Below are 13,034 nucleotides of genomic sequence, written 5' to 3'. Positions count from 1 at the left end.
AGGAGGGGAATTCGTAACAGGGACAATGATGTGGAGGAATGGTGAAGGACGAGGAAAGGGAGAAAGTAGAGAGAATAAATATAAGCAAATGATGAGTGCGTGAGGAATTAAAGGGAGAGAGGAAAGTAGTAGTGTTCCCTTTTCCTGTGCCCTACTCCTTTCTGTTCTTTCCCCATTCATCCCCTTGACTGATTGATTGATACATTTATTGTTGCACTAATAATGAAATACAACAAAGGAGGACAGACCTTGCCACCCATCCCCTGGGCAAAGACTTAAGAGTAGAGTATCAAAAATATGAAAATAGTATACATTACAAGAATATAAGTAAATAAATAAATATAGATATTGTACACCTTATTGCATAAATATCTCACAGTCTGGGAGCAAACGTAGGATATTTTTTGAGTATATTCCTGAGAGTGGCTGAGTCTAAGAAATGGTCAATGAGGGTAAACAAGTCATGTTGACCTTGCAGCCTAAATTTAGCAATGAGAGGACATTCCGTGACATAATGACGCAGAGTGTGTTCCCTTGGTGCAGCACACAGCACACAACATACAACAGGAGAAGCACTGACTTCCCAAAAGTATTTATAGCCTAATCTGAGCCTCAATGCCACCCTGTCGTGTGATGCAGTGTTCTCCATAGGTGTAAGCACAGCTCTGGGAGACACGTATATAGTGAAGACTACTGCCACTGCCCCTATGGCAACAAAGCTCCAACTGATCACTAATGCTACTACGTACAAAGTCCTTAATGCTACTCTTAACATAGTCCAGAGTGTACTCAGCTCCAGGGTCCATTGTGTCGTCCTGAAGGGCACACTGAGCAAGGCGGTCTGCCTTTTCATTAAGCGGAATACCCACATGAGAGGGTATCCAGTTGAAATGGACCATGGCACCAGCACCTTCTAGGGTGTGGATGAAATCAAGACATTTATTAACTAGATTACAGTCCATGGGGGAGGTAGATTGGAGAGCATATAGTGTAGCCTGACTGTCAACAAAGAAGTATACATCCTTATGGAGAGGTGCCACAATATGGAGCATTTCCAGAACAGCATACAGTTCTGCCCTAGTGGAGGACATGTGTGCAGGGAGCCGCCTGGAAATCTCAGTGTCAGTGTAGTGATTGACAGAAATGTAGTCGCGGATGAACAGCCCACATACGGGCCTGCTGCCACTGACTGATCCATCACAATAAACATGAATAGCCTGAACGTGGAGGTACTTGGACAATTTAGTCATGAACATGTCTTGCAGCACATGAGGGAGCCAGTCCCTCTTGGGCTGATGCAATGAGTGAATATCAACACTGACACAGTGAGGGTTTCAAATGGGTTGGAGCGGTGACATAACAATGTTAATACAGGCCTAAGCTATGCCTACACTTGTAAGAACCTCCAAGATCTTCCTGAGGTATGGAGCTGTAGGAGTCTGAGGATCATGATACATGGGGGTCAGTGATCCCTTCAGAGAGTCGGAGCTCGTGCATAGCATCCGACCAACAGTACGACAAATAATTTCCTGTATCCTACACATAATACTCGGCAGGTGCAGTGCAGCTCTGGGGACCTCAATCCGTGCAGTCCTGGGGCATCCCAAAATTATTCTTATGGCTTCATTCTGAACAAGCTCCAGCTGGGTGGCACTAAACTGTATTAGAATAGGAGCTGCGTAGTCAATGAGGGACCGTATGACATCCCCTTCCCACTTCTCCCTCCATCTCCTTGTGCCTTGTACTCCCCTTTCCCATGTACTTCTACATTCTTAAAATGCATTATATATTCTTTACTTACTTTATAATATTTATTTTATTTATTATATCTATATTTTTCTATTTAATTTTCCGTTTTTTTTTCCTCTCTCTCTCTCTCTCTCTCTCTCTCTCTCTCTCTCTCTCTCTCTCTCTCTCTCTCTCTCTCTCTCTCTCTCTCTCTCTCTCTCTCTCTCTCTCTCTCTCTCTCTCTCTCTCTCTCTCTCTCTCTCTCTCTCTCATGCCCGTGTTAATACTTAAGTGTAAATGAGATTACCTATTGTTATGCATGTAATATTATGCATCGTGTCAAGACTGTCATCCTTATTCACAAGACTGCCCAGTCTTGTTCACAAATCTGTAAACACTTTGTGAATAAAAGTATTCTCTCTCTCTCTCTCTCTCTCTCTCTCTCTCTCTCTCTCTCTCTCTCTCTCTCTCTCTCTCTCTCTCTCTCTCTCTCTCTCTCTCTCTCTCTCTCTCTCTCTCTCTCTCTCTCTCTCTCTCTCTCTCTCTCTCTCTCTCTCTCTCTCTCTCTCTCTCTCTCTCTCTCTCTCTCTCTCTCTCTCTGGAGCTTTGTGTCACAGATATGATGCACTTTGTATTACTGTAATATGTTTAAAAAATATCCATATCTGTAACCACAGGTATGGTGATAAAAAAAAAAAATCCGCAGCCACTTCGACATCCGCAAATTTTGATATTTCAACATCTGCATTCTTCTTCACAATTCCATTTTATGAGAAATGCATATCTGGCTCCCCATCCACTGAGCTCTAAAATTTAGTATCCCACACATCTCTATAGTCTGTTTCAACACAGGCTCTGTTTGGTACTGAGAGAGAGAGAGAGAGAGAAAGAGAGAGAGAGAGAGAGAGAGAGAGAGAGAGAGAGAGAGAGAGAGAGAGAGAGAGAGAGAGAGAGAGAGAGAGAGATTGCATTTTTATTTATTTATTTATTTTTTATAACTCATGTTCTGTAATTATCTAGACCATTATATTAATTCACACCTATTGATTGGATTTTCCAGGTGGTGTTATTATACGTGAGTGTCAGCATATTAGTACATTTCAAGATAATGTGGAACATGCCAGCAGAACAAAGAGTTCAGCTCCAGTAAAATGTCAAGTAAACACAGAATAGGAGCTGTGATGTTGTGAAGGCGAGGACTCCAACCTACCAAATCTGCAATTATTCTACACTTCCAACAAGCCTACCAACCAGATGAAAAACAAAACAAAGGGGACTTCCTGCTCGCCATCAGTCATCACACTAGCTGAAAGAAAATATAAGTAAATAAATAAACAAAGAAGTACACACAACATTAGGAAAACAAGAGAGAAGAAAAGGAAAGTGCAAGAAAATTAGTTGAGCTGCTGTTGCAAAGTCTGCAGGTCAAAGTCTCATCATTTACAGCGGTCCCCCGTAGCTTCCTGTCCTGCCTCGATCCCTTCCCCCGCCTCTGGCGATCCCTTCCCCTGCACCAGCAACATGTGTCAGGCCACACAGCACCTGCAGTGCTAGCCACACTCCCCTGCACACTGCAGCCTGCCGTGTGCCCCCACCGGGCCACCGCCACCTGCCAGCACCAGCAGTAGGCGTCCACCCCTCGTGCCCCCCACCTACCAGGTATTCCCCTCACCTTCGTTCTCTGTATTAGACGGCACAGCTGCCACGCCTGTGATGTATGCGCTTTGCACATGTCACTCAGCCTCATAATGCACTCAACGCATTCTCCTGAGGTGCAGGAAAGGACGAAAGCACAAACAGTGGTACCAGTTCGGGAGCATGAGAACACTCCTTCATACTAGGAAAGAACTTAACCAACCAACAATTGGTTAAGATTAGAATGTGTTTGTGCAATATTAACAGTCTAGTTGATAAGATTAATGAAGTTTATCATCTCCTACATAACCATAACATAGATATCATGCCCATTACAGAATCCTGGCTCCTTCCTAGTATTCCTGACTTCTTTCTTTCTGTACCTGGTTACCATCCATTAGCCCACACTGACGTTGTTGGAGATGTTTGAAAATATGGTGTCCGTCTTTATGTCAAGAACAGTCTCTTTATTTCCTTGGGCAGCAACTGCCTAAATGTTCATACAGTGCACCTAGTGTCCCTTAATTGTTGTATAATACTTGTGTACTAACCTCCATCAAATTCTCCTGAGGATAATTTCAGGCTGACAAACTACTTGCAACAATTCTGCACTGATAAGGAAGTTCTGAATCATACTGGGTGACTTCAATTTGCCTGCCATGTCTCTGCTTGTACAAGTTGTTTTAACTCCATCAGTCTACATCAGAAGCTTGATTTCCTAACTTTCATACCTTCAGTTAACACCCTTGACACCATCTTGTTATTGAAAGAGGACAGAATAGGTAATGTATGGTCTTACCTCTTCTGGCTGTGGACATGTCCCCATACTTTTTGACTATCACTTTGTGTTCAATTCTGTTGAGTTTAACAGTAATTGCTCTCATAAGAGAGTCTGGGCTAGAGGCAAATATAACATCATTGATGACCACTTATCTGGGTATGATTGGGACTATGAGTTCTGTCATCTCTCAGTAGATGCAATGTTGACCAGACTTTTGGCAATCCTTACTCCACTGATAGAATCTTACATACACTCTATACAAAACCTAACCCTGGTTCTTTTTCACATCCTGCTGCTGCTCTAAAAAGGGAGAGAATGAGAGTATGGCAACTCTTTAAGATCACTAGAAGATTCTTTGGGTTGCCTTGGTTAACTAGAACAGCATTAACCAAAGTTATAGACACTACTGTGCCCATTGCCAGATAGCTTTTAAAGTCTTTAATTGACAAACCTAAAGATAACCCTAAAGCTTTCCATCAGTACATTCAGAGTAAAAAAGTTGGAGCTGCCCTTGTGGGCCCCTAATGCATCCTGACGGGTCACTTGTTGCCAATTCTAATACTGTGGCTGAAATCTTTGTTAACAGTTTTGCTTCTGTATTCAAAGGCAGTCGCCATAACCCTTTCTCCCATCAGACTTTCCAAGGAGTTCTCAATTATGTCAATTTTATTCTCTCTGATAAAAAAAAAAAAAAAAAAAAAAAAAAAGGGAAAAGGCTTGCAGCACTTGATCCCTATACAAGTATGGGACCGGATGGCCTGCACCCTTGGGGCAATACTTATAAAAAATCATATGGCTATGAATCTGTCATAAGCCTTTAAAAAGTAAGATAGTTTTCATAAATATTTCATAAATGGTCTAAATCTGTCGTAAGCGCCATGAAATTTGTATAAGTTCACTGTGCTGTTATGACTGGGTTGGAGGTGTCATAAAGCTTAAGAATCACCCATAAGCCGACATAGCTGAGCAACAAGTCTGTGTGTACCAACCAAGGGAATTTCATGAAAGGAAAGATATTCTTATTGAACTTTGTGATGCTGAACTCACTAAAAGATATAGATTAGACTGTGCTGGTATTGTTTTTGTCAGACTTGGTGTGAGCATTGCTTTTGAGACCGACAAAGCTCTTTCTTCTGAGATGTTCTTTATAAAGCCTCAGTAAGTGGCAAGACTCATCTAAAGGCAAATTAGGTTTTCTTGTCCTCTTAGGGTGACTGCAGCAGGGCTGGCTGTGTCCCTGTTGGTGGTGGTGGTGTTGGTGTTGTGGTGATACAAACATGGTGCTTAATGGTGTGTGTATGTGTGTATGTGTGTATGTGTGTAGATTGCCATCCCAAGGGGATGGCTTGAGCCTTTAAGCCTGGGAGGTGGGCCAGAAAAACTTGAGTGGTGACTGTTATTGTTTACATTTGAGGCTGGCCTCTGATGGCAGATCTTGTTTTAGGCACTAATTTTCTTCATTTAAAAGATATAGCATAATTATTACATAAAAAAGCTATGTGATATATATTTTTATCTTTCTAATCCCTTTCTCTATTAATTAATGTATATTTCAAATACATGTCTCTGCTATTTCTAGCAGTTAGCGAAGTCAGCCATAACTAATTCACTTAGCTATGACAGAGGATATGGAAAACCCATAGTCTTTATGACAAAGTTATTAATTTTTCATAGCTGTGAGTAGAATTACGGGTACTTCTTATGACTTTTTATAAGTACCTCCCCCAGATTATTGAGATCATGCCCATCCCTGGCCTATCCTATATTCAAAATCTTTACCACCAGCATGAGCAAAGGCACAAAAGGCAAAATAGTAGCTGACTGTATTTACTCCTACCTTGAACAAAATTCTATACTCACTGCTGACCAATATGGTTTTTGATGTGGCAGGACAGCTGATGATTGGTTTTTACTGACCAATAATTTTGTATCTCTGGGGTTAGGTACTAGAAGTGTGGTAGATGTGATAATATCTGACTTCTCCAAAACTTTCACTGTGGCAAACCATGCAGTTCTGCTTCATAAACCGCAGTGCACTGGTATCATGGGCCTGCTGCTGTTGCAGGTCATAGGACTTTATGATCACCCTGTACAAAATTCATGTAAGATCTATACTAAAATATGCCTCCTTTGTGTGGAACACTGGTCTTCTGGGGGATCTCTTGCTGGAATCAGTCCAGAGAACCTGGACCTGTCATACTGAAGGTTTGTCTGACTTACCGTCTTGTGAGTGTCTCAGGATTCTGGACTTGCACTTCGTCCAAGGACATTTGTTGCACGGTGATATTCTCAAGAACTGGAAAATCTTCCATCAGGAGTGTAGTGTCTCTCCAAATTAAATATTCTCCCTGGCTCACCCAGTGGGCACAAGGGGGCATAGATTTAAGATTTTACATAATCACAACTCTCTTGAGGCCTGGAGAATATTCTTCTCATTAAGATGTGTGAGACTCTGGAATTCCTTACCCAATGAAGCAGTTGCTCTAGAATCAATTTCCTTATTCAAAAAAGCCTTGACCTCTACTCTCAGTCCTCTCCTTTACCAGTTTGTAGACTAGTCCCTCACCATCATTCCACTACAGATCATCTTATAATATATATATATATATATATATATATATATATATATATATATATATATATATATATATATATATATATATATATATATATATATATATATATATATATATATATATATATATATATATATATATATATATATATATATATATATATATATATATATATATATATATATATATATATATATATATATATATATATATATATATATATATATATATATATATATATATATATATATATATATATATATATATATATATATTTGTGATATAGTATTTTACTAACTTGTACTACCTCATTATACAGTGTTATTCCTTGGTCTCATAATCATTAATACATATTTTTCCTATCTCAATATTCTCCATAAGGTACACAACTCATTCATTACTATTAGAGCAGCTTGCCATATTGAAATCTTGTTGACTGGCATACCTGCAGATCTGTGCTGCCCTTATATTCATAGAAATAACTTCTACCTGCCTATACATGTATGTCATGAAAAGGTAACCAACCAGGTGAGTCAACCAAATGAGTCAACACTCTTCCCACCACTCATCTATGCCCCCACTCATCCATCCATGCCCCTATACCCAACACTCTTCCCACTCATCCATCTATGCTACTCAGAGTAGCCCATCATAATCCCCATCCCTCCCTGCTCCACAGGCCAGGCCAGAGTCCAGGCTGCTGCCCTGCCTTACACCAACCACTTCAAACAGCTTGCCCAAGGGTCCCTGCAGGACAGGCCATGGCGTGTGCTACTGGGAGCAGTACTGTGGTGGAGGCTGTGAGGCCGGGCATCAGCATGAGTGGCCAGCAGCAGCAGCAGTCTGCCTTATGTGTGGGGAGGTGCAGGCATGGTGGCAGTAATCACCAGGAGGCAGGAAACTCTTGCATCAGAGGACAAGCCAAGTTTGAGTGTCAGCTGTGTGATAAAACTTTTAAATATAAAAGTTGGCTCAGGCAACACACCCTGACACACAGTGGTGTTAGGGATTATGAGTGTGAGGAGTGTGGCAAGAAATTTACCGCAAAATTTTCCCTCACCAGACACAACCTGACACACAGTGGTGTTAGTAATCATGAGTGTGATGAGTGTGGGAAGAAATTTACCCAAAAGGGTAAGCTCACCACACACATCCTGACAAACAGTGGTGTCAAGAATTATGAGTGTGAAGAGTGTGGGAAGAAATTTACCACGAAGTCTGACCTCAGCCATCACGGCCTGACACATTGGTGCCAGGAATCATGATTGTGAAGAGTGTGGGAAAAAAAAAAAAAACTCAAGGTTAACCTCATCAAACAACCTGACACACAGTGGTGTCAGGTATCATGAATGTGAGGAGTGTGGGAAGAAATTTAGCACAAAGTCTAATCTCAAGACACACCCTGACACACAGTGGTGTCAGGAATCATGAGTGTGAAGAGTGTGGCAAAAGATTTCCTACCATTGCTGCTCTCAACAGACACACCTTCAGACACACTGGCTTAAGGGAGTTCAAGTGTGATGTTTGTGGCAAGTGTTTCAAGACAAAGCCTGAAATTACCAGTCACATGAGGATCCACTTTTGAGGTGGCTGTACCCTTGCCTGTTGTGGTGGTGGTGGTGTGGTGTGGTAGTAGTAATAGTAGTAGTGGCCCCAGCACTTGTTTTGTTGGCAGTACAGGTGTGAGTTAATAAATGTGTCTGTATGGTGAACCTTTGTGTATAATTATCTTTAGCATGTTTGTGTATGCATCAAGTTGTCATGTGTCATGTCTGAGCTCTGTGTATGTATTGTAGCAAGTCCCTCCACTCTCATCCGTACCACTGTCTTTTGTCAAGGCTGCCACCAGAGAAAGCTGTGGCCAAGAGGAAAACAAGGACAACCCATTACAGCTATCTGACTCAGACTGAAGGGGCCTCAGCCACAACACAGGTGTGTGTTCTGAAATGAAATGCTCTGCTCTCTCACCACAACTATTTTCCAAGACCACAGAGATGATTAACCTGGTTCTCAAGAGTGTTCCTCCTGTTATTGATAATACAGAAATCTTGTTAATCTGTCATAAGAATCATAAAAACACCCTTAGAAACCTGTCACTTCATTTAGCCTTTGGAAAGTAGTGGAGGTAAAGTGTTTCAGAATAGGGTCCAAAGAGGTAAACCCACATGAGGAATTACAGAGCTATACTAGAAGCAAGAGGTTCATTAACTCACAACCAAATGCAGACAGGACCAGCATGGCAAAAAGGTGTGTTGGATGGAGCAGCAACAGCCAGGCAGAAGAGGAATTGCCCCAAGCTCTCTGTGTTCTCTTCCTCCTCAGTGAAAGTGAAGCAGGAAGAACAGATACATTTTTATAACAGCACCAAACTTTTTTCACTTCAGTCCAAAATGGCAGCTGCCGGCCTCCTCTTTGCTGCAGTGTTGCATCTCTTGTTATCTTCCACCACTGTTTTCACGCTAACAGCTCTTATGATCTTGTGAACTGTATGCCTCCTCCCCTTCTGTGGCCTCACTGCATAATACCTTCCTCTCAATCCTATTCTGTCTGCCTCCCTCATGCAAGAGTTAACCAGTATTCTCAATCTTTCATCCCTTTCTCTGGTAGACTCCTGAACTCCTTGCCTGCTTCTGTATTTCCTCCTTCCTATGACTTGAACTCTTCCAAGAGGGAGGATTCAAGACACTTATCCTTTAACTTTTGATTATTCTGTCTGACTTCACTCTGGGACCTGACACTCATGTGGGGCTTTTTCTTTTAAACTTTTACTGACCTCAGCCAGTCACCCTTACATTAGAAAAATAAAATAAATAAAATAATGATAAAGTCCAGGATCAGCAAAGCACCTTTCTCTCTCTCTCTCTCTCTCTCTCTCTCTCTCTCTCTCTCTCTCTCTCTCTCTCTCTCTCTCTGTGGTGTCCCTGTGCCTTGCTGCCTTGTATAACCTGCTGACTGATAAATATATTTAAGTAAAGCATTTTCTTACTAGTTCTCTTGCTCCTTGATGCAGCACACATTTCATCTGGAAATCCAATACTACAACATTTTGATAATAAATAAACAAAAATAATAACAAAATAAAAATAAAATAAATAAAACTAAAAATGAATAGGCAAGTTACTAAATAGTAATAAATTTTACAACGAAAACAAAATAAAAAACAAATAAATATTGGGAATAAGTTATAATAAGTTGCACCATACTAGATAAAAGACAATGATTGGAACCAGACACAACATTACCATTTACTTATTTGTCTGACTGCCTCACCATTCATCACAGACACAGCCACCCAGTCACACTTGCCCTGCCTGCAAAACAAGTGCTGGGGCCACTACTATCACCATAACCACCACCACAGGCAAGGCTTCAGCTACCTCAAGAGTGGATCCTCACATGCATTGTCATGCTTGGTCTTGAAACACTTGCCACAAACATCACACTTTAACTCCCTCACCCAAGTGAGTATGAGTGATGAATGAGATTACATTGTGTAGCAAACAGTTTATCACACTCATAATTTCTATCACCACTGTGTGACAGTGTGTCTCATGAGGGAAGACTTGTGGGTAAATTTCTTCCTACATACCTCACACTCATAATTCTGTCATAAAAGACACACTTTATTGAATCACACCTGTACTACCAACAAAACAAATGCTGGGTCCACTACTACTACTACTACTACTACAACTACCACACCACTACCACCACCACCACAGGCCACCTGAAAAGTGAATCCCCACATACCTGGGAATCTCAGGCTTTGTCTTGAAACACTTGCCACAAACATCATACTTGAACTCCCTCAAGCCAGTGTGTCTGAATGCATCTGCTGAGAGCAGCAATGGTAGGAAATCTTTTGCCACACTCTTCACACTCATAATTCCTGACACCACTGTGTGTTAGGGTGTGTGTGGTGAGGTAACACTTAAGGATAAATTTCTTCCTACACTCTTCACACTCAAAATAATTCCTGATACCACTGTGTGTCAAGGTGTGTTCTTTGAGGTAAATTTCTTCCCACACTGTTCACACTCATGATTCCTGACACTACTATGTTTCAGGGTGTGTGTGGTGAGGTGAGACTTTTTGGTAAATTTTTTCCCACACTCCTCACACTCATAATCCCTGACACCACTATGTGTCAGGGTGTGGTACCTCAGTCCATTTCTACATTTAAAGGTTTTATTACACAATTGACACTCAAACTTGGCCTCTCCTCTGTGGCCGGAGAGCTGCCTGCCTCCTGGTGATTCCTGCCACCACACCTGTGCTTCCCCATGTCATGGGACAAAAAAAAAAAGAAAAAAAAAATCCAAATAGTAATAATAATCCCAGGAAATAATTTTTATAGCCGTGAATATAAAAATCTACTTTCTTGATTATGTAAACAAAATTTTGTATATACTTTTGGAATCAGTAAAACTATAGTACAAGAAAATTAAATTAAATTGTATGGTATAAATTGTCAAATTAGTTGTTGATATTTGGAGATGGCACAGAGTAACATCCCTTGGTTTTCAAGGCAACTGGAAAATAACCATATTCCTGGTTTCTCCTGGGCCAGTCACATGAAAAATCCCGATCACAAAATATTGTATGTTAAGGAAAAATATGCCAGTATTGATAATATTCTGTATTTTGAAAGAAATTTTTTGTTACTATTTATATCCAAAAATTTTTTATAGACAGTGTTAGAATCCAGGAGTATGTGGGACCACTTGCAAAAATGTTCAAGAAAATTTGTGAAGGAAGAAGGGGCCTAAACTATTAAGGATATTGCAAAATTATGTGTTTTAGTTAGGTGAAGGACTAGTTCTGGGGATGTACAGTGTCCTTTACAAACCTGGGTGCGAGATTTTGGTGTCAAAGACTAATTGACATCGTTTTCCACCAGTACATTCGTCAGGGCTTAAAACACTGGATTGTTTAAAGGTTGTTCTTATGAAAATAACCATTTTGTAACTATATGTATTAATTATTTGTATCTGAGACTAATTGACATCATCGTCCACAGAGAGAAGGATGTAAAATTCCCTTGCCAGTTAGTTTTTATTTATTTTTTTTTGAAGGAGGGAAACAAAATTTAGAATATAAAAAGACTAGGATAAATTGTTTTTGATCAAGAAGTAGTCAAACACCAGTGATACACACACAACTGAATGTAACACCTACACAATTAGGATGTTTTTTACCAAAAATTAAGGTAAACCCTCTGAGGCACCAATTAACTGTTTTAACATATTCACTTAAATTATATTATCATGAACTGATTAGTTATCATTGTTCCCAGTATAGGAGGTCCTGCAGCTCCAAGGTAACAGAAATAATAAAAAAAAATCACTGTGAATAAAAAGAGATATATATTTTGAAAATTAATTGTTATTTAGAAGCTAACATCAGTAAAACTCAGTCTGGTTGTCATGGAATTTTCCAATGCCTTACAGACCTCTGGCTAAAACACTACCATATAAGGCAAGGTCAGAATTATTTAGCAGAGACCATGATTGGTGGCAGCTAATCTAGTATTTCTATATGTATTAGCAACAGCTAAATCAAAACTAAATTGAACAATAAACTAAATCAAAGCAAAAATAATTCAATACTAACTTTAAATAAATACCCCAAAATTTAATTGAACCTTTTTAATTAAAACAGAAAGAAACATCAATCAACCTTACACCCCCCCATCCCATGACATCCACACCTGAGGCAGACTGCTGCTGGCCACTCATACTGCTGCCTGGCCTCACAGCCTCCATTGCAGCACTGCTCCCAGCAGCACATGCCATGGGCCATCCTGCAGGGACCCTAGGAGAAGCCAGCTGGGGTGGTCAGTGCACCCTAGACTCTGGCCTGGTCTGTGGAGCAGGGAGGGATGTGGGGCAGTAGAGTCACTGTCACACAATGAAAGACATCTACACATCCCACCATTCTTTAGGTAAGGCAGTGTTTGAAAAGGTTGTACGGAATCAATTCAATTCAGTTCATGAAGAATCAACATGATTCATGATTCGTCTTGATTCATCACACTAATTTCAATGTAATTGTTCACACTGAGTGCATTGAGTCAATTCAAATCATGCTGATTCATGATAGTTTGGAGTCGATGATTCACACGGGCACATTTTTCATAAGTCATGGCCATTCTGCCAAGGAGTGAAAATCATGTTTTTGGATGACCTGATCAATTTTGTGATTCCGTGCACTGAGAGCAGGATGAAGGCAGCTTAATAATCATTTTAAATTGTTCTGAATTAATCTTAAAGAAATAAAAAAAAAAAAAAAAGGGAGATATCAGAAATTGTCAA

At 40.3% G+C, this 13,034-nt stretch overlaps 1 protein-coding gene across 1 annotated transcript; it reads left to right on the top strand.

Annotated features, from left to right (window-relative positions):
• The first annotated feature begins 2,679 nt into the window (after nucleotides 1-2,679).
• LOC135109003 (putative zinc finger protein 702) lies at nucleotides 2,680-12,666 on the top strand. Its single transcript, XM_064019976.1, has 4 exons — nucleotides 2,680-3,387; nucleotides 7,400-8,652; nucleotides 10,003-10,181; nucleotides 12,382-12,666. The coding sequence occupies exon 2, from the start codon at nucleotides 7,482-7,484 to the stop codon at nucleotides 7,983-7,985; it is 504 nt and encodes a 167-aa protein (XP_063876046.1). The 5' UTR covers nucleotides 2,680-3,387; nucleotides 7,400-7,481; the 3' UTR covers nucleotides 7,986-8,652; nucleotides 10,003-10,181; nucleotides 12,382-12,666.
• Nucleotides 12,667-13,034: the final 368 nt, after the last annotated feature.

The sequence above is a fragment of the Scylla paramamosain genome, chromosome 18 (assembly GCF_035594125.1).
Source record: "Scylla paramamosain isolate STU-SP2022 chromosome 18, ASM3559412v1, whole genome shotgun sequence".
Taxonomy (NCBI): Eukaryota; Metazoa; Arthropoda; class Malacostraca; order Decapoda; family Portunidae; genus Scylla; species Scylla paramamosain.
This window is presented reverse-complemented; position numbering and strand designations above follow the sequence as displayed.